The sequence below is a fragment of the Thamnophis sirtalis genome, unplaced genomic scaffold (genome assembly GCF_051295495.1).
Source record: "Thamnophis sirtalis isolate CommonGarterSnake01/CBP01778 unplaced genomic scaffold, rThaSir2_p1.2 scaffold_4, whole genome shotgun sequence".
Classification (NCBI taxonomy): Eukaryota; Metazoa; Chordata; class Lepidosauria; order Squamata; family Natricidae; genus Thamnophis; species Thamnophis sirtalis.
Window position 1 is genome coordinate 112,091,716 of NW_028261384.1, and position 25,798 is coordinate 112,117,513.

Below are 25,798 nucleotides of genomic sequence, written 5' to 3' on the forward strand. Positions count from 1 at the left end.
TGTGTCCTTCCTAGGCAATACAGTGGAAGCTGGATAATTGCCAGTTTATCAAAGATTGCAGCAGCCAGTAAAGGTGCACCTTTCATGATAAGTATAAATCTCATCACTGTTGTGAAATATCATTTATGTTTTCCCTTATAAAGCTATGCAGCTATAATAGAAATGTTCTCAGATAGTGGAACACATCTTACCAATTTAGAACATAATGGGTATTGACTTCAGGCCCAGAATTATATACATTGAGAAAAATTGTGGCCTTTTCAGCAAGAAGTGACAATTGCTGCTATAGCCATTATCCATTGGTGAGAGATTGTCTTCAACTTCCATTACTGCCTTCCAGCAAGGAATTCTGGGTTATCTTTTCAAAGGTGTTGCCCTCTTCTCCTTATGACATAGTTTTGGGCCTTTTCTAAAGACATCATGTCCCCTTCACTCTTGCAGAAGGAATGTCGGAACTGGAAAAAACTTTTCTTAGATTTTCTGCATATGGAGAAACAGCTACACACCGGAACACTATGTCTCAGAAGAACTTCCTCAAGATGTTGAAGGAATGTGGTGTGATGGATGGAAAAGTCGTGACCAACATTGATGTGCTCATTGCCTTCAATGAAGTCAAGTAAGCTTGGAAGGATAGTGTCGGGAATATGGCAAACAAGCTTGCAGGGACTATTGAAAACACTAAGATTACTAATTGTTCACAGCAGACTCTGTTTAGCTCCCAAATGCTGTTTTCTGCATTCACAAACAGAGGTGGGTTGCTAATTTTTTTACTACTGTTTCGGGCATGTTCTCATGTGCACTCGTGCATGTGCGTAACACTTTTGTGCATGCACAGAAGCATCCAGGTGGGTGGACGGAGTCTCCTGCTGCCGCTACTGAACCAGCAGCAGCCCACCACTGCCCACAAACCATACTAAGATGATGTCCTGCCTGCATTTGCCAAAATCTTTTTGTGTCACGAACCTCTCTGGAAATCTTATGGAAAATACAGAGTCCTCAGAAAGATGTATTCAAATGTGTAAAATAAAATGCATGGATAGAAATTATAAGGAAACAAATTGTATTCCAAATAGTTAATCAAAGTATTTTTTTAATTAACATCAGTAATATAATAGTAACATGTTTCTTCAATACAAGACAATACCACTTTGTAGAGTCTAAACTGTGAGATTTATTGAAGCCAAACATTTTTGGAGTCTAGAGACCGTACTTTACTGTGTTGCTTACTTGAAAAACTAAATTTCAGTTATGGATAGTGAAAATATAGTTGAAACCCTTTTCCCATCCAGGTTCACAGACCTCTAGAAACTGTATTTATCCATGAGATTAAAGCCTTAATCTTAGAGGCTTATGTGATTTCAGCCATCTGTGATTTACAGCATTGGTGCACAATGTTTGAAGGGGCATAAGTATAATTCAGTTCTTAAGTTTCCAAGAAGGAACAAAGATAAATTTTTCATTCTCTTTTTATTCTGTTTTTAGGGGTTTAGGTAGCAACCCCTGTAGAGTGCTAATCACCCCCATTTTCAGTCTTGAAATGCCCCAACCCCAGAATGCCTTGCATTTTAGACTGACTTCAGCCATTTTTCAAAGTTTTGGCAGCTTTAAGGATGGGTATGAGAGTTGCAGGCAAGAATAGGTTGCTTACCGTTGCATCACAGCTTAGGGGAAAATGAAAATCCACTAACATATGGTTAATTGATTTCCCCCTCTGTCTCCTGCAGGTTTAAGGGGGCCAACCACATTAACTATATTGAGTTTTTGCAAGCTATTAAATTGCTGAGCAGAAAGTACTTTGAGGAACGATCTCCTGAGGAAGCTCTGCAGGCCATATTGAAGCTAATCGAGGGGAAAATGCCATCCAACCTGGAAGAATGAACAAGTAAAGGTTTCTTTGCATCGAGAAAGACAGCCTGATTTCAAAACTCTATACATTTGAATTACTTGAGTAAAAAGATGTAGTTTTTTTTTTCCCATGAGTATATCGGAAATAAGTAAGGAATGGGATGCAAGGAACAGAATTCAGTATCTTGCGAATCTAAGTTTTCTTTTCAAAGAAAGAAATGTTTTTAGTCTCTTCGTTTGCAAAGATATACCGGTATTTGAAAACAGGAATGTAGTAAAATGTCAGAAACCATATAAATGAAGATTTCCAGTGAGGGAATCATGTAGGCAAAATAAATTGTGAAAACAAAATACAAATAAACATTTTCTTTGTATAAAGTACACAAATTGGTGTGCTACTGAATTTACCTATTAATAGAAAATTGGGAGAGCTGCAATCCGAAATTACAGCAGATTGGCCTGGAATGAATCTGGATTTGATTTTGAATTGAGTTTTAGGTCTAACCCATATGTAAAATTTTCAAGTGCATTTGTTGTAATTCTGTGGTAAACTGAGGAACACAGGCAAATACGTTCCCATGAGAAAAATTTGGACACGTGGCAGTGAGACTGGAGAAGATAGTTGAACATATTGGCATCTAGCATAAAGTGACAGCTACTCTACATTGCAACACCCAACAATGCCAAAAACTGAACAAATCCCCGGATGTTAGGTAGAACTTGTAGCATCTTTGGAGAACCTCCCTTTATCCTTGGATGGGGAAGCCTATGAAACACTTTTCCTCTGGTATTCTGTGTTCAGTGTAGGTGGTGTTTAGGATCACCCATCCAGGTCACTGAACTGGGCCACCTTGGCCCAACCAAGCTCTGAACTCTGAAGAACTGCTTTAAGCCAGAACAAACCAATAGAGAAATTCATGCTGGGAGATCATTGCAATTAATCTTGGAATGATCCATAACCAAATAGAGCATGCTATTTTTGCATGATTAGCATTCTTACAGCAGATTTCGGTACCCACAAACACAATATCAAGACAGCCTTCAACACTGACCAAAAAATAGCCAACATCTTAAGAAACCCCAAAGACAAAATCTAGCTAGAAAACCAAGGAGACTACGAAATATCATGCAAAATCTGCCCTGCAACATACATAGGACAAACAAACAGGGGAAATAAATGCATGCATCACAGAACACAAGAACGCAGTAAGAAAAAAAAAGAAAAAACTTCCTCCCTTTTCCAGCACCTTAAAGCAGTGTTTTTCAACCTTTTTTGTGCAAAGGCACACTTTTTTCATGAAAAAAATCACGAGGCACACCACCATTAGAAAATGTTAAAAATTTTTAACTCTGTGCCTATATTGACTATATATAAAGTGTTTTTCCCACGGCACACCTTACACTATGTCACGGCACACTAGTGTGCCACAGCACAGTGGTTGAAAAACACTGCCTTAAAGCTACAGGAGGAGCCACATCGCTATATTACAACGTGCTGTCTCGGAGTATCGATACTCCGAGACCGCCATTGACACTTTTGCCGCTGGAGGGTCCCGTAGTGATGGTGATCAGGAAGACAAACCATTGCTGGTCTCAGGGATATCGCAAAATCCCTGATAGACCCAAGGGAAGTGCTTCAAGCCAGCAGTAAACAGGCAGCCCCTAGGCTGATGAAATCGAGACGCTCCGGAAGGAAGGAAGTGAAAAGAGAAAGTGAGTCCATCTAGTGAGGTATTTTTTCTATTTTGCTAAAGACTGCCCAAAGAAATGTTTCTTTAAAGCCAAATTAGATCCTTAAACAAAAGAACTGAGTGGTGAAAATAATCCTAATTGGATCGCTGTGAAAGGTTTTTTTTGTAACTATTTTTTGTGAATTGACGTGCTCGTAATGTTTTTCATCTCTCCTTTTAAAGTGAACGGATTAATTTTTTTTCTTCTGCTTCTTGCTTTATTTTTTGACTTCTGGATTAAAACCTTCCTTTTTATTTTAACAATTCTTCCTACTACTTGTTATTAAACCACACTAAAAGAAATCTAAAGAACTTTGTTCCCTATAGGTGAAAATTAACTGCCACTCGAGGTCAGAGGCTGGAGTTTTTGAAACAACATATCTCTTTTCTTTCCTTATTTGACTTCACTAACTTTGTAGCTGAAGGGTTTGCAACTTGCAGAACTTTACAGAAACTGATAAAGAACCAAGGGTACGAATTGTTTTCACAGGTGCCTCTGAGAATTATTTTGGCAGGGAAAGAAAGAAGAAGGGGGGAAAACAGAACTCTTCCCCTTTGAAAAGCATAAAAGAACTTGTGTTCAAGTCAATTTAAAATAAAAAATAAGAGAGGCCTGGAAGGCTAGAGTGGCAGTCACTATTAGTTTTTTCTCTCTCTTTCTTTCTTTCTTTCTTTCTTTCTTTCTTTCTTTCTTTCTTTCTTTCTTTCTCTCTCTCTCTCTCTCTCTCTCTCTCTCTCTCTCTCTCTCTCTCTCTCTCTCTCTCTGTCTCTGTCTCTGTCTCTCTCTCTCTCTGTCTCTCTCTCTCTTTTCTTTCTTTCTTCTGTTTTGGAAACATGGATCAATACTTAGATGAGGAAACCGTAAAATTCCAAATATCTTGGCTGGAATTCAAAATATTGGAAGGATATGGGAGAATTGAAAAGAAGTTGGAAAGACTAGTCTTCCTCACAGCAAAAGATGATGAGGTTGGGAATTAAAGGGGATTATGTGGTTGTGTCTTTAAATATGATTTGAGGTAAAAGCATGTTCAAATAATCATAGTCAAATGAGAATTGTGGTACATTGATAGTAAGATATAGAAAGATTTTTGACTTAAATTGTATAATCTAATATGAACTATAAGTAATGATTGTGTTGGATGTTGGATGTTTATTCAATTTGTATGCCGCCCTATTCCTGAGAGAAGAAATCGAAGAAATGCACGAAAGTTATCTGTAACCAATCGGCATGCTTTCTACAAGATGTAATGAAGGATGATTCTTTTTTTGTGTTTTTGTTCAATTAAAATAAAAAAATTAAAAAAAGCTACAGGACATGAAATTAATTTTGAAGGAACCAGGTTAATCTCCAAAACTGAACACTTCAACAAGAGAATAATTATGGAAGCTATCAAAATAGAGAAACACCCCCACAACATGAATAAATGTGATGATACCTCCCGCCTACCAGACATCTGGAAACCAGCCCTGGTAAACAAATGAGCCCCACCCATCACCCAGGCCGTTACAACACAAAACAACAACGGACCCACAGCCAGCACCAATCAGCACCAATCTACCAATCATGATACAGCCACACATCCAATCAATCCACTTGCTGAAATGGGGCCAGCACTCCCCCCCCCCAAGATTTTTAGAGGGACGGCAGCTCCGATCACACTTTAAGCCCAAAACACCAGCCTGAAGATGGCGAGTGGGACCTCGCTGAAATGTTGCCAAGACAATCTCAATCTTACATATGTGTGTGTGTGTGTGTGTGTGTGTTGCATTTGTGCTGATAAATAAATAAAGGGAGACTAGTATAGATCTATTTCAAGCTATTTAGCTCTCATCAGCTAGCCATACCCTTATTGGGAATCAAACCTTGGCTGTATTATATATCAGGCCGTTGTATTAGCCACTAAGCCACAGGCTCTCCTCCTTTATCAGCTAAGCCAGGAAATTAGGTATGTATTGTGTTACAACCCCTGGTATGCCCAAATATGGGATTTAGCTCACATCAGCTAGCCTGTGACACAATACATACCTATTTCTCCTGGATACAGGTATGCAGATCCGAATACACCAAAACCTGCATATATATATATAGTGTATGTATGTAGGTCTCTAGTTGTTCGGGTTTTCTCCCGCGTAGAATTGGAGATGTCTTGGCGACGTTTCGACGAAGTCTCATTCGTCATCTTCAGGCGGCTTCAGACTACTTCAGGTTTGGTGTTTCCAGGAGTGTGTATGTATGTATATACATATACTATATATATATACTGTATACACACACACATACACACACGTAATACAGAGAAATTACCAAGCCCCTTAACTTTAGGAACCAGTGGCTCTCCAGATATTGGTGTGTTAAAATGCCAGCAGCCTCAGTCAGTTGCTTGGGTCATAGATTGCCTGTTCTTAACCCGATTCCCTATCTTACAGTAGTTGTAGCCTTAGAAACGAGCACACTTGTGGGAGTGAATGGGTTATTTTATTAACATGAGGTTTTGCAAATTTTAAATAGGGCATGAAGCTATGGGCTGCAAAAATCTGGATAACCTATGGAGGGAAGCAAAGAATTAATATTTTTAAAAAATATTTCTGGCATCTAGATATTGTAGGCAAGAATGGTAACAGCAGTTTAAGCCTTTTGTAGCAATAGGGCTGAGCAGATAAGAATTGCAAGATGCAGATTTTCAGGCTCCTCTCCCACAGGCTGTCTATTTTCCTGCTCCCAGTTAAAACTGCCACCACTTATCCTGGGAATAGTTTTGTCTGGTGTCCACTGACTTAACTCTGGGCAACATGAGTGAAACAACCACTGACATAAACTGGGCTCCTTACTGGCAAGCAAGGAAAGAAGACAAGGGAAATGAAATAAATTATGTTTGCATCCCCTATTTATTTTTCCTCTATTTTTCAGGTTAACTGTCCCAAGCCTCTTATTATAGGCATTAATAAAATAAAATAAACCTGTCAGCGTCCCCGAAGAACCCAACTCCAATTAAAAACTCTGAGATAGGCATTTTCTCAAAGTTCCCTTTTATTAGAGTGCTTATACTGGCACATCTGGGACAACCCAAATCGGAGAATTCTGGGCTTTCCTTCAGTAGACCAAAAGCCCAAACCCAGCTCCTGCACCCATCAGTCCATAACATGGTCCAAACACAATCTGTCCCAACTCGAGACATCACTTCAACCACTCCTCCTCCAGGTGCAGGAATATTATCACCTTGACTGAAAATAAGAATGTTATTATGCCTAATTACATTCCCTCTACTAAGTCCCCTCCTAATTTCCCAAGCACAAGAGTGTGGCAGCGTGGATGCTTCTGGTGTTAATATGGCTTCCAAAACTGACAAAACCTTTGTAAATAATTATATACACTTATAATTAAAACCCTTCCTTCCATGTTGTATAAACGCAGTCAGTCTTTGTATTTGTGTGTTTAAAAATTAAAAAAACTTCCTTCCTTCCTTCCTTTCCCCCTTCCTCCCTTTGAAAGCACTACACTAAAAGGAATAAGGGTTTATTTTGCATCACTACTAATATTCAAAGAGTTTTACAACTAACATACAGATCTCTGTATAATCTGTCAAAATGCTAATCTCATGGTCATGCAACAATTATGGATGAGATACCTTATTTCCTCATAATGACTTTTCCCCAGCTTCTTCCTAGAAAATGATATGTAGCTGGGATCTGAAATGCCAAGAACATTTGAAGCTAACCAACCTTCTTACCACAGGCCATCTGTAGTTGAAAGGAAATCAGATTACCAGAGTGAGACCAGCCATGATGTCATAGATAACTTGATAAAGTCACAATTCCCACTGTAAAGTAAACTCCTAAGCCCCTGGTGGTTCAAACTCAAAGCAGGCCTTGTCCTTCCTAGGAGGAACATATTCAAGAAAGAGTAAGGCAGGGGGCCCCAAGGCCATTTAGGTAAGTCCATTTTCAAACCAATCATTGGAAGAAAGTCCTCTATACCTCATTTCACAGCCTTGCTGGCAGGAAGGGATAGATTTAATCTAGCATGTTTAAGGGTCTTGAAGGCATTTTATCTTGGTTACATTTAGACATTCCCTTGAATAGAAAAAGAGTAACACCCATGGATACCAGTCATGAATCCTTAAAGAAAGTCAAGATGTACACATAATAATAATAAAAAATCAGTCAGTTATGCAAAGGTTTTTGAGAGGATTAAGGAAGTGGGAAAGGGATGGCTATTTATATGTAAGAGAAAAATGATTTTAGTTATAAATTGTGTTGCTCTGCTTTTTTGAGGAGGGATTATTTTTCTTGGTTACATTGGACAATTAAACGTAGGACTGATGAGATCCAGAATCCAATTGCCATTCCCAAAGTAAGCTCAGAATATATATATATATATATTTAAAGCACAGGTTCGATTCCCAACATAGGGTATGGCTAGCTGATGAGAGCTAAATAGCTTGAAATAGATCTATACTAGTCTCCCTTTATTTATTTATCAGCATAAATATTACAAATATATATATATATGCAGATCATGTGTTGTTTTCTCTTGCCTTTTTTGACCTTCCCCTCTGAATGCTGTGAATTGACACAATCTCCAAATTTTATAGCCATAGATTCCACAAATTAGCTATGTATAACACATAAAGATACACCTTTCTTTTATCAGTTCTAAATCTTGCATTTAGATTTAAAAGATGACCCCATATTATCATTGTGAGGAAGGAGAAAAAGTTATATCTGCATTTTCCATATTGTGCATAATTTTTCTATACTGTATAGCTCTATAAGGTGTCTCCTTTCATGCCAAGCTAAAAAGCTTCAGGCATTGTTGCCTTTCTTCCTATGGAAGTTGTGGTAGACCCTAAATAATTTAGCTGCATTTCGTTCCGCTTTTTTATCACTACACTTTTTTTTAAAGATGTGGCAACCAGAATTGCACATGATGAGACAAGTATAGCCCCATCATAAATGATAAAAGGGCTTTATTATATTGCTGATTTATTTTTAGTCCTTGTGCTACCAAACATGGAATTTGGACCCCCTACTTTTTTAAAAATGTATCCTCTCCAACTGCATCCCAAATGGCTCAACTTTGCCTAAGCCCCAATACTCTGATCCAGTGTTCCTCAACCTGGCCTGGGGAATACTGGAAGTTGAAGTCCTTGCCAAGTTGAGAAATAGTGCTCTGGTTAAAGTCATGAGATCCAAATTATTGAAAATAATTGCAAGACAGACATGACTTTAAGAATCTGGCAGTACTTTTCACTCATGACCAGACCAGAATTCATTTATAAATGGGCAAAACAGAAAAACAAAATTTTGAGTTCTATTTTTATATACCAGCACTACTCAGGTGACCCCGAGGACACAGATAAACCTCCAAGTGCTTAAACAACCCCCTAAAAGGATGCAAATGACCAGCTGTCTTCTAGGAATATAAAGACACTTCTTAGATGAGAAGCAAAACATCTTCAAAGAAAAAACAAAGTCCAATTACTTCTGTATTTGCTCCATTAAAGAGAATCGCTCCTCAAAATCCACTTGCTTCCCTCACATTTCTTTGAAAGCTGTTCCTTAATCAATGGAATGTATTCAATTCCCTCTAGATTCTTCATTGTTGAAGATTTTTGTGTAACGCTAACGCTAACTACTGAATTCCAAATGATAGTTCATGTCATTGTATGTCATAAGCCTAAAATATTCTACATTGAATTGATAATTTTATTTTTGGGCTAATAGAACACCTGAATGATTAATGTGCTAACCATTCATGATTAATGATTCAAGATCCCAATGGAACTGGAACCATAAGGGTCTCTAGTTTGGAGTACTTACTTGGCTGTATTTTGTGATATTTTGTCAAGTGTGGAAATCAGGAGTCCAGACAGTTCAAATGAATATATAGGTTTATGCAAATTTAAACTCTCTACTAGAATCTGAACTACTAACAATAAAACCAAATTGGCAGTAGGTAAGAGTCAACAGAATTCAAGGTGAACTAGATTTAGATCTCTTGTGGGCATGCAGAAACTCAAGACTGAAAATGGGTTTGACCCTTCCATGAGGTTCAGTCTGGTCATCTCCTACACACTTTCTATCATTTCAGAACCAGTAATTTATATGTATTTACAGCTATATATGAGCATAATGCATATGGGATCAAATCCTGTAGAATTTTTTGGCTGGGGCTCTCAGAATTTTTCAGAACAGCTGAAAGGCACCAAGTTACCTATCTCAATTACTTTCCTCCTATCCAGGAGATCTATCTTATGAAATCCTGATAGTGCCATTTAGCAATTAACTCACCTTCTGGCCTTGCTTTGGCCATGATGGGGTGAACATATGAGCAAGTCCTGCAAGTTCTGTTGCTTCCTCCTTTTGTTTCCTTTTCCCAAGTGTAGAGGATGTCAGAACTGGAAAAAGCCTTCCGCAAATTTGCGGTGTATGGAGACACAGCTGCCACAGGCAATGACATGACAGGCAAGAACTTCTCCAAGATGTTGAAGGAATGTGGTGTAATGGATGGCAAAGCAGTGACCAGCACTGATGTGGACATTGTCTTCAATAAAGTCAAGTGAGCTGAAGGGTTGATGTGTGTATATATTTGTGGACAGGCATCCAACCACGACGCTAATGTGTAAATAATGATTACTGCCACATTGCTCTTCTTTTTAAATTGTGAGCCAGATAATTTTGTTTCAGTCAAGGCATATTTTCATGTCCCTTCACTGTCAGAGATGCCTTGGTAGCCATTTCTTAAGGACATGTCCACAATGCAGGGTCTGTTCCTCACCCCCAGCCTATAGTTGAGGCCACGTAAATTCATTTATTTGATCCAATATTAAAGTGATACGTACCTCTTTTCCCCATATAAACCTTCATAAATATACAATCTAGGTGGCTTTAAAATGACCAGGGTGTGTGTGTGACATGAAGGTAACTAGGATCTTGCCAATATGAATTGGGAGAAGCCATGTTTGTAATCATAAAAAGCTGAAGGCAGATCTACTCAGGAAGCAAAATAATGCAAGATAATGTGGTATCCCAATTCGATAGAATTGTGTAGAAGTATAATGGTATGTGGGAATGACCTTGGGATACAAGAGGAAGGCCCACAACCTAGGCAACAGGGTAATAAGGCAGGTGAGTGGTTTGTAGGTGGGGGGAAAATGCATGAGAAGCATTTTGAATGGGAATGTCCCTTGTTTTCTGGAGACTAAAAAAAGAAGGGAGAATAGAATAGAATAACAGAGTTGAAAGGGATCTTTGAGGTCTTCTAGTCCAGCCCCTTGCTTAGGCAGGAAACCCTATACCATTTCAGACAAATGGTTATCCAATATCTTCTTAAAAACTTCCAATGTTGGAGCATTTACAACTTCTGGAGGCAGGTTGTTCCATTGATTAATTGTTCTAACAATCAGAAAATTTCTCCTTAGTTCTAGATTGCTTCTCTCCTTGATTAGTTTCCATCCATTGCTTCTTGTCCTGTCCTCAGGTGCTTTAGCTTGACTCCCTCTTCTTTGTGGCACCCCCTGAGATATTGGAACACTGCTATCATGTCATCAAACTAGTCATACCCAATTTCAGCAATGTTCTTGATATGTTTTATCCTCCAGTCCCCTAATTATCTTTGTTGCTCTTCTCTGCACTTTCTAGAGTCTCAACATCTTTTTTTACATCGTGGTGCCCAAAATTAGATGCAGTAATCCAAGTGTGGCCTTACCAAGGCCTTATAAAGTGGTATTAACACTTCACCTGATCTTGATTTTATCTCTGCTTATGCAGCCTAGAACTGTGTTGGCTTGTTTGGCTGTTGCTGCTGGCTCATATTTAAATGATTGTCCACTAGGACTCCAAGATCCCTCTCACAGTTACTACTATTGAGCAAGGTACCATATACCTGTGGATTTTGTTTTTCTTGCCTAAATGGAGAACCTTACTTTTTTCAAATGATTTCATTTTTGCAAGATTGTGTTAATGTAACCTTACAATAAATTAGGATCAGTTCATCCCTGTACATCTTGTCTGGATTACATCACAAATCTGACACCAATTTTCCAAGACTAAGTATTTCATCGTCCTTCCTTTGTTTAGTCTCTTTTATTTAGGTTGCAGATCTCCCTCCTGTCTTCCAAGGTCATTTTAACCATTACAGGAAGGTATCACTGTCCTCCTTTAACTGGCTGCTTAAAAAGAACATGCAAATAGAAACCTACTGTAAAGAATGTTACAGAAAAGTAACATCAGAACTAGAAATTACTTTCCTGGCATGCCATCTTCTGTTTGTAAATAATTCTGCCCCCCCCCCCACTATGTTTTATTAATTGGACAATTATTCTCCCCCATTATGTTTGATTAATAGCATAATTGTCTTGAAATGATTGTTTATAATACTATCTTCTTTGTAAATTCTTGGATGCCTTGTTCACGGTTTGTCTTGTACTGAGGGTCAGAGTTGATGTGTTGGTGTATTCCCAGGGCTAAGACTGCTCGCAACATCACATATTCAGAGTTCCAAGAAGCAATAAAAGAGCTGAGTGTTAAACGCTTCAAAGGAAAGTCCGCAGAGGAGGCTTTGCAGGCCACTCACCAGTTGATGGAGGGCAAAGAACCAGGCAATGTAGGAGCGACGGTGAGTGAAGAGCTCCCCATACGTGAGGGATGCAGCCAATCAATGATGGTGCCAGGGATACCTGAGCAAGACATATTCAGATACACTACATTCTTTAACTGTAATCCCTCTACCCAATTTGTTTTTGTTTATTATTTAATTTAATTTATATGGCTGCCCATCATGCCCTGCTGATTTCTCCCCGTATTTCTTGCTCTTCCTTTCTTCCTACTGTAATCACTTTCCTGACCAACTTGCTTTCAAAGGTTGTGGTGCTCCATCATTTATTGAAGGCTTTTAAGAAGAGACTGGTCAGCCACTTGTCTGGAATGGTATAGGGTCTCCTGCTTGAGTAGAGGGTTGATCTAGAAGAAGTCCAAAGTCTCTTCCAACTCTGTTATTCTCTTATTTCTTCTTCTAATTCTTTTTGATGACTAAGCTACTGATCATATCATATAGCTGCAGGGAAGGCCTCTTATAGATTGCAAGCTTGTGATCATCATTAGTAACATTGCTATAGCCAATTATTTGTGGCTCACCAAACAGCATTGAAACAAAACCAGTGAATTCTTTTTTGGAAAAAATCCACATGATACTCAGAAGAAACCACATTACCTCTCATCCAGGGCATGTCACTGATTTTACTCTGCACCTTCAGCTATTACTGAAGTGACAAGAAACCACATTCTATCCTCTCTCCCTCCCCTTTCCCTCCTATCTCCCCCCCTCCAGAAAAGCACAGTGTTAGGAACAGTTAACATGCTGGCAGAACCCCTAAAAAAGCCCATAATCTAGAATGATTCACCCAATATGGGTCTTCTTGGCATGAATAAAGCCTACACATCCCATTTGTTGCTTCTCCCTCTAGTTCGTTTGTACTGGCCTGTGAATTTCCCATGTGTTAGAATCAGCTTAACTTCAGCTCATCTTCCCTTCCCCAAACCCCATCAACAGTCGGCAGCTGACACTTTGCAAAATTGTCTTGCAGAAAACTGTTGCAGCTGGTGCAGTAGACAGACTGACGGACACCAGCAAATACACGGGTTCTCACAAGGAACGCTTTGATGAAAGTGGCAAAGGCAAAGGGATTGCTGGGCGTGCAGAGTTGACTGACAACAGCGGCTATGTTGGGGCTTATAAGGGAGGTGGAACTTACGATAAGACCCACTAAATCAGGAGTGGGGCCTCCTGCCTGTCCTCCTTGGCCTTGGAAGGAGATGTCAATAAACACCTGCTCTTAAATTATTGTGTTTAGTGTTTGTGAGACTATAAGTGATTGGTATCTAAATGAGGAAAAGGTTAGAATTGTTCCCTTGTTTTGGAAGATCCTTCATTATCTACCACGTCTTACTCAACAAGGCATAGAAAAAATATGTCATCATTTTAATACTTGTGCCCCATTTCCTTTCATTGCCGTAATCAAAGACACAAATGTTTCTTCATACTGACTTTGAATGTTCTTTTGTTACAGATTCTCATTTAGATCTCTACTAAAAAGCTTAATGATAAAAAATTAACTTGCATCATTCACTTGCAAAACTTATGTCTGAGCTGTCAAATTGACCTACGGGTTATCAAAAGATGCTTATTCTAGGTATGAAGATGTTAGGTCCTTAAACTTCAATCATGTTTGCTTCTCTATATGTATGCATAAGGTTCAAACCTTTGGGCTACGAATCCTCCACTTAATGCCATCATCTATACTAGCCAAAATCTGGAAGACAAAAACATATGGTTATTTTGAATTTCTTCATCAAAATTCTGGGGCCTGGACTTGAATTGGCTTGTACAGATAATGAAGCTTCATTTTTTAGACATCCTACTCCTTCTTCCATTGTGCTGATTGGATGCTCCAAATAGTGTAGGCTTGAGCCAGATCTATGACTAGGTCAGTTGCATCTTTGAGTCTTTTTCCTGTTCTTAGCCAGGAAATAGTAAAACGGTTAGCCCCAAACGGGAAAAATAGTATGGGATGTAAACATATGTATAATCTTTAGGGAATGCACAGAAGGAATAGCAGTGTCCCACGTGTAAACCTTTTTGAGTTCATGGAGGAGACTGGTTCTTGCTGCCAATGAACCGAAACTGCCAATATTACTGGATGATATCCTAATTTAATTTTAGCTTGCAATTTATTGTAGATTATGTTTTTGCAAGGCAAGACATGAAGTGTAGAAGATAAATGATCTGGGCTCATTTAGTATCCTTAAAAACATTCTGCCAATGCTTTTAAGTAGAGGCAGGAATTTGTTTTATAACATGTTTATGTGATGCACATTATGCAACACATTAGTGCCCAAACTCCTAACTTCTCATACAAACTAATGGGAGCAGGAAGTGACAGATGTTGGAGCAGAAGTAGTCATTATCTTACAACTAAAATGGAGCCTACCCTTTATGGTCAGAAGTCTTGATGGCCGTTATGTGAAACGCTCAAGTGATTGTTCAGGACTGCCAAAAGGATGGCCATTCTGGAATCACATTGCATGACCCATTGACAAAGTATCTTGTTTTGCTTTCTTAATGTGAGTTTTACAATGTTGGAAGAAAAATCCAGTTCCAAGCCGGGAGAAAGACACAGGAATTAATCAATTTGGAGACAGGCTGCAGGAAAGGTCTCCATTTATTTAGGAATCAAAAGCAAAGTGACTCAGCATCGGGTTCTGTGTCAGCTGTTCCAGAACCGATGCTGAGTCACTTTGCTTCTGATTCCTAAATAAATGGACACCTCCTTTCCTGCAGGTTGCCTCCAAACTCATGCAGGCTCCTGCATATTTCTCCCTGCTTGGAACCTGACTGGATTTTTCTTCCAACAACAGCATTCCATTGCAGAATGCTGCAGAGTTTGTGTTAAGAAAGCAAAGCTGCTTTTTTGCTGGCCATTTCTGAGATCATCGCGATAGGGTGGGGGAAAAGACTTGAAGGGAATCTGTGTGTGTGTGTGTGTGTGTGTGTGTGTCTGTCTGTCTGTCTCTCTCTCTCTCTCTGTGCGTCTAATGGAGGATAGATAGGCAGAGGGTGGGGAGAGGGCACTGCAGCATCTCTGCAATTGATCCAGAGGTGATTTTAAGGCCACTTCTTTCCGGTTTGGGTGAACCAGTAGCGGCTTCTGTGGGAGCCTCTGTCCACCCGCCCCGAAGTAATGCGCAAGCATTGCTCATGTGCCGATCAGAGGTGGGTTGCTGCTGATTTGGCCCGATTCAGCCAAATCGGTAATGGAATTCAGGCCTGGGTTGCAGAACCGGCAGCAACTCAGGCCTGCCATGTCCCCAAACCGGTTCCCTCGCCGCCGCTCAGCCACTGCCATTTTGGATTTTAGTGACTGCGCATGCGCACTTCACTGTAAATTGTTCAGTGCATGCATGAAGAACAATTTACATTGAACAGTGCACTCGTGGGTTGCGAACCGGTAGTAAAACCAGCAGCAACCACCCCTGGTGCAGATGTGACGAGTGTGAGCACTCACATTTGCGAACCAGTAGGGAAGTTAAGCTGAATTGATCGTAAGGGTGAATGACTACAGGAACTTTGCAGCAATTGTAACTTTCAAGAAGGAACCACAGACCTACAAACTTTATTTATTTATTTATATGGCTGCCCATCTCAAGTGATTCTGGGAGAGTTTGGGAAAGGAGCCATGAAGTCTTGAAAAAGATACAGGTAATCCTCCAGATAAGAATGTCTAACTTAAGGGACAACCTTTGGATATGAATATGCTGCCTGTTAACTGAAAGAAGTGGTTGACATTGTCCTTAAGCGAATGAACTGTTGAAGCCATGCAATGTTTTATGAATCACTGAAGTCATATGTTCTTTTAATAAAAAGCCTATTGTTAGTGGTTTTCAGTAATTTATGAAAACACTGCATGGCTTCAGCGATTTGTCAACTTGAGGAAAGGCAATGCTGTCTGCCATTTTTAATAGCCCATTCTTATATATAAATTCTGACTTGCATACAGGTGGTCCTCAACTTACAACAGTTCATTTAGTGCATGTTCAAAGTTACAACATCACTGAAAAAAGTGACTTAGACTGTTTTTCACACTTATAACCATTGCTGCAACCCTATGATCACATGATCAAGATTTGGATGCTTGGCAACAGGTTCATATTTATGAAGGTTGTAGTGTCCCAGGATCATGCGATCTTCTGACAAGCAAAGTCAACGGGGAAGCCATTACTAATTTAACTACTGCGGGGCTTCACTTAACAATTGTGGCAAGAAAGATCATAAAATGGGACACAAAATTAACAACTATCTCACTTAGCAACATAATTTTTTGGCTTAATTGTGGTCTTACTTTGAGGACTATCTATGCAAATTCAAATTAAAGACAGAGTTAAGAATGGAACTTGTTCAAAACCCAAAAACTTCCTGTATTGAGATGCTGGGAAGTGTATATTTATCAAGTTCAGAATTGTGTGGGCAATGGTATTCCCCATGATGTTGATTCTTAAACTTTGGAGAAGACTTCTGAGTATATCATTAATATGAGCCAAGGTGGCGCAGTGGTTAAATGCAGCACTGCAGGCTACTGCTAGATCAGCAGTTCAGCGGTTCAAATCTCACCGGCTCAGGGTTTACTCAGCCTTCCATTCTTCCGAGGTGGGTAAAATGAGGACCCAGATTGTTGGGGGCAATATGCTGACTCTCTGTAAACCGCTTAGAGAGGGCTGAAAGCCCTATGAAGCGGTATATAAGTCTACTGCTATATTTAAGGAAACAAATGGATTATCAAACAAATCCAGAATTCCCACTCAAAGCCTAAATAACCAGGCTTGATCTGGAAAATAACTAGCTCTCTGGAGGAATCTCTAATGCTGGGAAAGGTGGAAGGAAAAAGAAGAAATTGACAACCAGGTCAAGCTGGCACTTACTCAATAAACATTCATACTACACAATTCCTTTAATGGCCAGCAGAGGGCAGTAGCCCATTACAAATTTCCATAGTTTATGTCCATCCTAAATTGCCTCCTCACTCCATAAGGAAGAGCTAGTACAGTTAGTATCCATCTAGTCCCGGGATGGCGAACCTATGGCACACATGCCACAGGTGGCAGATGGAGCCATTTGTCAGGGCACACAAGGCGTTGCCCTGTCAGCTGGCCAGCGTGCATGTGCGCACTGGCAAGCTGAGTTCAACCTTTTTTTAAGCTATTTTTTTAAGCCAAGTGACTTTTGGTTTGCTTGTAGAGCCGTTTTTAGTCCCCTGGCGTCCTCAGGGAAGATCCTGAAGCTTCCGGAGGGCCTCCGGGGGGGGGCTGTTTTCACCTTCCCCAGGCTCCTATAAAGCCTCTGAGCCTGGGAAGGGTGAAAAAAGCATGCAAAAATGGGGGGTTTGCGCCTGTCATGCACGCTGGGGGACCACGCATTGCATTATGGGTGCAGCACACCCACGCAGGACTCCCCTGCGCTCCCCCTGCTTATGGCTAAAAAAGGTTCACCATCGCTGATCTAGTCAATATCCTTCATTACAGTGAGACTGCTAAGACACTTTTAATGTATTATTTTAGTATTGTAGTACATTAGCTCTTTACTACTGAAATAAAATGTTTTAGCAATAGCAGTAACACTTAGACATATATTGTTCGATAGTGTTTTGCAGCAATTTCTGAACAGTTTTAAATATCAGTGTATTATCCTCAACAATCTGGGTTCTCATTTTACTGACCCCAGAAGGATGGAAGACTGAATCAACCTTAAGCCCCATCAGGATTAAACTTCTGGCAGTGGGCAGAGTTAGCATGCAATACAGATAGTCCTTGACTTATAAAAGTTCATTTGGTGAACGTTTGAAATTACAAAGGCACTGAAAGAAGTGAGTTAGGACTATTTTTCACATTTATGACCATTTCAGCATCCCTGTAGTTAGGTGATTACATTTCAGACAATTGACTCACATTCAGACAACTGACTCACATTTATGACGGCTGCACTGTCCCGGGATCACGTGATCCCCTTTTACAATCCCGACAAGAAAAGTCAATGGGGAAGTCAGATTCACTTAACAACCGTGTTATTAATTTAACAATTGCAGTGATTCATTTAACAAAGGCAGCAATAAAAGTTGTAAAATGTGGCAAAACTCACTTAACAGATTTTCTTACTTAGCAACATAACTTTTGTGATCAGTTGTGGTCATATGTTGAGGACTGTACTGCATTCTAACCATTGTGCCACCAGGCTTCTTTTTCTTGCCATGTCCATAGGAATATACTTCAAAAAATTCTTAGGCAGGATTGGTTTTGTTTTTTGTAATAAATATCCTTCACAGGTTTGATTGATGAGTGTATTCAATCTGTCGTGATTCAGTCTATCCAGTCTTGTCTTAGTAGACATAAAGCAATTATTTTTCAGAAATAAATTCTTTATTTTCTTGGCTAGTACTTCCAAACTGCCAGCTCTTTCCCCAAGCTCGTCACTTAAGAACTTCTTGTTCCTTTCTTGAATCCTTCCATTCTGATGCTCATAAGACACCGTGCCAACATTCTGAAGATTAATCAAGGATCCGTCTCTCATTGCAAAAAATATAAACACATTAGATGCAATCCTGTCATTATTTTCCCAGTTCCTGCTCAGACTTATGGGTACATTTTTTCAAAAGTATAGTACATTCCACAAATAAGCTTAAGGGCATCACTGTGCACAGACCATTCAAATTTATAATGAAAAAAGTAACTTGACCATTTTAAGCATCTTCATAGTTAACATGACCAAAATCCAGATACTTGGCAACTATATTTATGATGGTTGCACTGTCCCAGGGTCATATGATTCTCCTTTTGCAACATCTGACAAGCAAAGTCAATAGGGAAGCCAGATTCACTTAACAATTGTGTTATTAACTTAGTAACTGCAGTGATTCACTTAACATCGTTGGCTAGAAAGGTTGTGAAATGGGATAAAACTCTCTTGATAATGATCTTGCCTAGCAATGGAAAGTTTGGGCTCAACTATGGTTGTAAGTCGAGGACTATCAGTAGTTAGTTTCACCAACTCAACCAACCAATCGGGCTACGACTAAAAGGTAGATTCTTATGGACTCTGCCCTGGATATACTTATACTTGAAAAGACCGAAACGAAGAGAGACATGATAGCATCGTTGAAAAACATAATGGGAGGATGGCATTTAAAACAGAAGGCTGTGAATTGCTTCCATCTATTCCAGATAAAATTCAAGATGAGGGTATAGAATCAGTTCAGGATTGCCTTAATTTTGATTCCAGCCATGAGAATGGGATCGGATTCAGGAACTCTAGGAGTTTATATTTGGATTTTGCTACTTTGCTAGAACTATCAGAATGGGGAATACCGTAGAAAAATCTACCATTTTGCTTCTTAATAATGATATTGTTTATTCAACTGCCAGAAATCTCGTAAATGCTAGTAATAGGTTCAAGTGCATCTGTATAGAAGTCTGAGTAACGATATATCTCTTAAAACATTCCTATGATTTGCAGAGTGCATTTAATTTCAAGGAATTAGTTCCGATATGTGTTCAATAGTGACATCAAGCACTCATATTATTTTCACTTTGTAGTTTGTAACTTTCCATTTAAGAACACAGATAATAAAAATGAGTGGGGTAAAGAACCTATATTGTTTAGACCTGTGATGGCGAACCTATGGCATGTGTGCCACAGGTGGCATGTGGAGCCATATCTGCTGGCATGTGAGCCGTCAGCTCCACTGTGCATGTGCGTGTCGACCAGCTGATTTTTGGCCTTCCGGAGGGCCTGGGGAGGCAGTTTTCGCCCTCCCCAGGCTTCAGGAAAGCCTCCGGAAGCTGGGGATAGCAAAAAACGGGCCCAACGGGCCTACCAGAAATTTCCTAACTTCCGGTAGGCCTGTTGGGCCCATTTTTCACCCTCTCCAGGCTCCGGAGTCTTTCTTGGATCATGGAGAGGGCGAAAACGGCCTCCCCCGCCCCCTGGAGGCCCTCTGGAAGCTGGAAATGGATAGTTTCAAAACTTCCAATCAGCCTATAGGGCCTGTTTTTTGCCCTCCCCAGGCTTTGGAGTCTTTCCTGGATCATGGAGAGGGCGAAAACGGCCTCCACTGCCCGCTGGAGGCCCTCTGGAAGCTGGAAATGGATCGTTTCAAAGCTTCCAGTCAGCCTATAGGGCCCGTTTTTTGCCAATGTCTTGAATTTTGACTAAATGCTTAGTTAAAAGCGTAAGTGCCAGTTGTATGTCACTTTTTTCAAATTGATTGTAACTTTGAATGGTCAGTAAATGAAGTGGTTGAAGATCAAGGATTATCTGTAAAGTTAGATAATACTCTCTTCTGTCTGCAGGCTCGCTAATCTGGAGCAATGGAGAATTAATGGGAAAACCGAGAGGGCATAAGCATTCTCTAAAAAGAACAATTCAGTGGTCAAGTTTATTTATATATATTTGTTAATGACTTTTATATAGTCACCCATCTTATATCAAACTCCGGGCAGCTTCCAACCAAATTCCTATTTAAAAATTGAAAAATGTTAATAGGAGCTGCAATATTTCTGTGGTTGAGGAGCTAAAAGTCTTCATGATGTAATAGTTTAGGGGTCTCACTAAGATTGGGAAGATCTTAGCCGAAGTCTCTACCCAGCCATGGAAACTCACTTCAAGCCAATTTATTAGCCTAATTTATCTTGAAACATTACTATGGGGATGGGGGGATTGGGAAAGGGAGTATAATATTTTTCAATCTCCTGGAAAAAAAAACAGAAAACCAATCTAAACAAATAATTTAAAAAATCCAGAGAAGACATAAGCATCCCCTTTGATGCCCAGCATTTTGTACAAAATAAATAAAATTAAGAACAACTTGTTTGCTTCTTTCACATCTATTAGTAGTCCCTTAGGTAAGATGGCCAGTGTAGATATTTGACAGATAAATAAATAGGGGGAGGAGAGGAGAGAGAGAGAGACCCCTTTGGAATGGTGTAACCATCTCCTGGATTGTCAAGACCAAGTTTCAAAATGCTTCTTTGTTCAGAGAAACTTGGAAATGCCTAAAACAAGATCAAAAGGTGAAGCAGAGGAAAACTTTTTATGCCAGTTACTCTTTCAATGTCCTATATAGAACTGACCACCAGGTGGTGCTACGTGAATGGTCAAAGAGGGCTATTCTTGCTTTTTATTCTTTGCAGCCCAAGGGAACATTGGAAGGAAATTATGTAAAGGAATTAGGACACTCTTTGTCAGCAGAGAAACTCTTTAAAAAAAACAAAACAACTGGACCAAATTTGAGATGGTGAGAAAGCCCAAGCAAACAAAACTTGAATGTGAAAATAAACCTGGCTTAGCCAAGGGAGAAGCAATTAGGCACCGATTCCTTCATCTTACAGTTCACTTGTCCATCCCCCACCCCACCCCAACTATGTGATTTAGAACTCAGTGATCCTCAATCCATGCTTTGCATGCTTTCCTGTAAACAAAATAATGGGTGAACTCTAGGAGGATGGGTTGGAGGCTTCGTTGTAGCCTTCCTGAGAGCTAATGCCCCAGTTCTGGAGATCATTTTTAGTTCTACAATTTCTTGTATTGACTCGAAGGACCATGAGTAAAACAGGACCCCTCAGTTATGGTGAGGGAAATTGGCAGCCTGCTTGGACTGATTCCAGTCATATTCCACAGAAGGCACCTTGGATACCATGATTGGGCTGAGAGAGATCTTACTCTCCAGAGCTGTCGTTGATCTAAGATGTGATTATCCTTCAGAGTGGGGGGCTTTTGGTGAAAGTGGGGGGCTTTTGATAACTTCCCAGGTTTTATGTAAAGCCAGAGTGAATTAAGAGAAAAAATGGAAAGTTGGCCTTACTTCCCCAGCCTGGAATTAAAAAAAAAGATTTGGGTTGTATTGGAGTAATTAAGAGGAGCAGTTCAGTGGTGGGTTGCTAACTGGTTTACTACTGGTTTGATCGTGCTCGCGCAATGCTTCTGAGCATTCCCGAAAGTGTGCCTCCCGCCACCGCGACTACCAGTTTAGTCAAACCGGGCCAAACTGGCAGCAACCCACCCCTGGAGCACTTTATTGTGAGATGCCCTCTTTCGCTGTAGGAAAAATACTTGATAGGCTATGAAAACCTTGATATAGTTTGATAGGTTAAGATAACCTGGTCTACTCAGGTCTAGTCATACCCTCTGGTTAAATGTGTCAGGGTGTAGCACTAAGTGTGCATCTTGCTTAACGGACTAAACCAATTAGTGAATAATTCTGCCAGTTTTCTTAAAAGACATAATGGCAAACCTAAGTTTTTACATCAGAAGAATATGTGGGGAGAAGCTGATGCCCAGTTGCAGTTTCAGACAGTTACATGTAACAAATTGTGACAAGACAAATATATTTGAATGGAGATACCAACAGAAACAATGCAGATTATAGGACAACACTTTGATACACAGCACCAAATCTGAATGAATGACACAACAGGATGTGCGCACTAAATTGGATGCCCTTTGGCCGCATGCTTCATCTGTATACTACTAAACTCTAAATATTTTTCACGAGGCAATTGGACTTCCTTGTTTTTCTTTTAAGACGTTTCACTTCTCCTCCAAGAAGCTTCTTCAGCTCTGACTGTATGGTCGGGAATAGAAAGATTTATACTCCTTGCAGACAGCTGGCCATTTGCATTCTTTTAGAGTCATTGAGGCCACTAGGAGATTTATCTGTGTCCTCAGGGTCACCTGAGCAGTGCAAATGGGTGTGGCCCCTTCTTGGAGGTGCTGAAAGAACTGTGTTGTAGACTGGAGATAGATGATGTCAAATCCCTACCCTGTGTTGAGAAAGGGCTGTTTAATTTTGACATGCTGTAGATGGCCTCTATGGGATATGACATCATCTGTATTGTTTCTATTGGTATCTCCATTCAAATGTGTGTCTTCTCCCAATTCTTTACATGTAACTGTCTACAACTGCAATTGGGCATCAGCTTCTCCCCATATACTCTTCTGATGCAAAAACCAATCCAGCCTAAATCTTTTTTTAAAAAATTCCAGGCTGGGGAAATAAGGCCAATTTTTCATTTCTTCTCTTAATTCACTCTGTCTTTACACAAATGACTCTCTAAAAGAATGCAAATGATTAGCTGTCTGCAAGGAGTATAAATCCTTCCATTCCTCACCATCCAGTCAGAGTTGAAGAAGCTTCTTAGATGAGAAGCAAAACATCTTCAAAGAGAGGTGGAGCTCTCACCTCACCATCAGGAGGTTGTGAGTTTGATCCTAAGTAGAGGCAGATGTAGGGTCTCCTGCTAGGGCAGGGGGTTGGACTAGATGTTCTGCAAGGTCCCTTCCAACTCTGTTAATCTGCGTGAAAAGCAAGAAAATCCAGTTGCCTTGTGGAAAAGCACTTTGGGGACATACTAAACCTCTAATCCCTGTAACTGGAAGAAATGTTACATCATATGACAGAATCTTTCCAACCGAGGTACCTCAAATGGTACCTAATTTACAGAGTGCATCAAAAACCTAGGACCCAGACTTCTGTGAAATTGAAATTTGGCAAATTTAGAAAACATTTTATGACATAAAATTATCATAAAAGTTTATGACATAATATAAAATGTCATAAAACATTTGCTGTGCTAATGTTTAACTCTATATTTCAACATGAGCTATTTTTAAGACAGATACATATCTGAATGTATCCCAGCCTTTCCAATGAAGGTAGTACATTAGAAGCTCAGCCACTGTTAAAAGCATTGAGGAAGCCTGCAAGGAAATAGCTCAAAAAGGAGAGGTTTGTTTAGTTGGAATTTAATGGGGATCATATTCTGTATATTATATAGCTATTAGATAATGTAACATTATGTGAAGTGCATAACTTTGTTCCATCAAGCCAATGTGGCATTTAGCCCAGCATTTTGTGTCACATCAGGTGCATCCAGGAAGTCCACAAGGATGGGCAAGAAAATAAATTAATACATCTTCTGTGTATTTAAGGCACAGCTTCTATAAATCAGAAACCAGCTGTCAGAACTACAGGTAGTCCTCAACTTACGACCTCAATTGAGCCCAGAATTTATGTTGCTAAGTGAGAAATTTGTCCCATTTTATGGTTTTTCTTGCCACATTTCTTAAGTGAATCACTCAAGTGGCTAAATTAGTAACATGATTGTTAAGTGAATCTGGCTTTCCTATTGACTTTGCTAGCAAAAAGTTGGTTACATGATCCCGGGACACTACAACCGTCACAAATGTGAACCAGTTGTCAAGCATCCGAATATAAAATTACATGACCCTGCAGATCAGTGGTGGGATTCATTTTTTTTTTTACTATTGGTTCTGTGGACGTGGCTTGGTGAGTGTGGCTTGGTGGGCATGGCAGGGGAAGTATATACTGTTAAATCTCCATTCCCTTCCTTCCCACTCCAGGGGAAGATTACTACAAAATCCCCATTCCCTCCCCATCAGCTGGGACTCAGGAGGCATAGATGGGGGCAGGGCCAGTCAGAGGTGGTATTTGCCAGTTCTCTGAACTACTCAAAATTTCCACTACTGGTTCTCCAGAACTGATCAGAATTTGCTGGATACCACCTCTGCTGGGGATGCTGCAATGGTCGTAACTGTGAAAAATGGTTCATTTTCCTTCAATGCCATTGTAACGTCAAATGGTCACCAAACAAATTGTTGTAAGCTGAGGACTACCTATAGTCGCATAATGGTCCTTAGTCTCCTTCTGAATGTATCCGGTTCCCCTTTTAAGCCTCTCAAAATGGGTGCCACGAAATGGCAAAACCCAGAGTTGAAGTAGCTGGGATCCGGCATATGTACCGGAGATGCAATGATGTTTTCCTAATGCGCGCGCGCGCGCCTCCAAGGGGACCCTCTGACCACTCACCCACCCTCCCTCTCCCCCTTCCCCCCAGCGAACTGCAGGGTTTCTGCCTGAGGTGCTGCTGTTGCATAGCAATCTCCGCTCTCCACGCCGCTGCCTTTTTAAACAAAAGAGCCTTCCAGCCCTCTTGAGGAATTGGGAGACCGGACCCAAATTCAGTTTGGAGTGAAAACATCGGGCGCGGTCACGTGGTCTGGAGCCCGGCCGAGACCTTTTGCGGGCTGAGAACTCCGCGGTTCCGCAAAGATTGATATTCTTTTTGTTCTCCGAGAATTGACAATAAAGAGGCTTTGGTCTTCCTTGGCGGGAAAGGAGGGAGAGAACTTGGCAACGGGCGAGCTGTTTTGATCTTGGGGCTATTTGCTGGCAGAAACGGGGGGGAGGGAAGGAAGATTTACACTTTTGGCGTTGGAGAAAAGGTCAACTTTTACTGGACAGAAAGTTCGGGTGGAAAACAGCCTTGTCTTTACAGGCGTGAAAAAAAACAACCCTTCCCTGGGTGCTTGGGCGAGAGATTTTCGGCCGGAAGATTATGCTACAAGTTAACAAGAGATGGTTTGACGCATTGCACAGTGGCACCATTTCATTCCCCCCTTTTATTTATTTCTTTAAAAAAAAATCTAATGAAATCAGTAATAAATAAAAAAAATATGTTAACAACATCTGTAATAAATTAATCCATGTCTCCATGTCCATGTTTTGTCATTTTAAGGAAACTTTTCTTTTTTTTAATGTGGGAGAAGATTGGGTTGTTTTGTTGTTGAGCGTTTTCTTTGCCTTTTTTTGTCTTTTCAGTTC

At 40.1% G+C, this 25,798-nt stretch overlaps 1 protein-coding gene across 3 annotated transcripts; it reads left to right on the top strand.

Moving 5' to 3' along the window:
• Window positions 1-446: 446 nt before the first annotated feature.
• On the top strand, window positions 447-13,413 carry TPPP2 (tubulin polymerization promoting protein family member 2). Of its 3 annotated transcripts, none has more exons than XM_087711962.1 (4): window positions 447-616; window positions 9,964-10,134; window positions 12,039-12,192; window positions 13,160-13,413. In XM_087711962.1, the coding sequence occupies exons 1-4, from the start codon at window positions 447-449 to the stop codon at window positions 13,340-13,342; spliced, it is 678 nt and encodes a 225-aa protein (XP_087568088.1). In that variant the 3' UTR covers window positions 13,343-13,413. The 3 variants fall into 3 exon arrangements, with proteins under 3 accessions (XP_087568088.1, XP_087568085.1, XP_087568086.1); XM_087711959.1 differs by lacking the exon at window positions 447-616 and adding an exon at window positions 7,398-7,505 and having other exon boundaries at window positions 9,962-10,134; XM_087711960.1 differs by lacking the exon at window positions 447-616 and adding an exon at window positions 7,411-7,505 and having other exon boundaries at window positions 9,957-10,134.
• Window positions 13,414-25,798: the final 12,385 nt, after the last annotated feature.

Excerpts from the sequence above, each read along its gene's own strand:
- TPPP2 (XM_087711962.1), top strand. The coding sequence starts at position 447 with ATGTCGGAACTGGAAAAAACTTTTCTTAGATTTTCTGCATATGGAGAA. Across the intron at positions 617-9,963 it reads ATTGCCTTCAATGAAGTCAA|GATGTCAGAACTGGAAAAAG; the intron begins GTAAGCTTGGAA and ends CCAAGTGTAGAG. Across the intron at positions 10,135-12,038 it reads ATTGTCTTCAATAAAGTCAA|GGCTAAGACTGCTCGCAACA; the intron begins GTGAGCTGAAGG and ends GTGTATTCCCAG.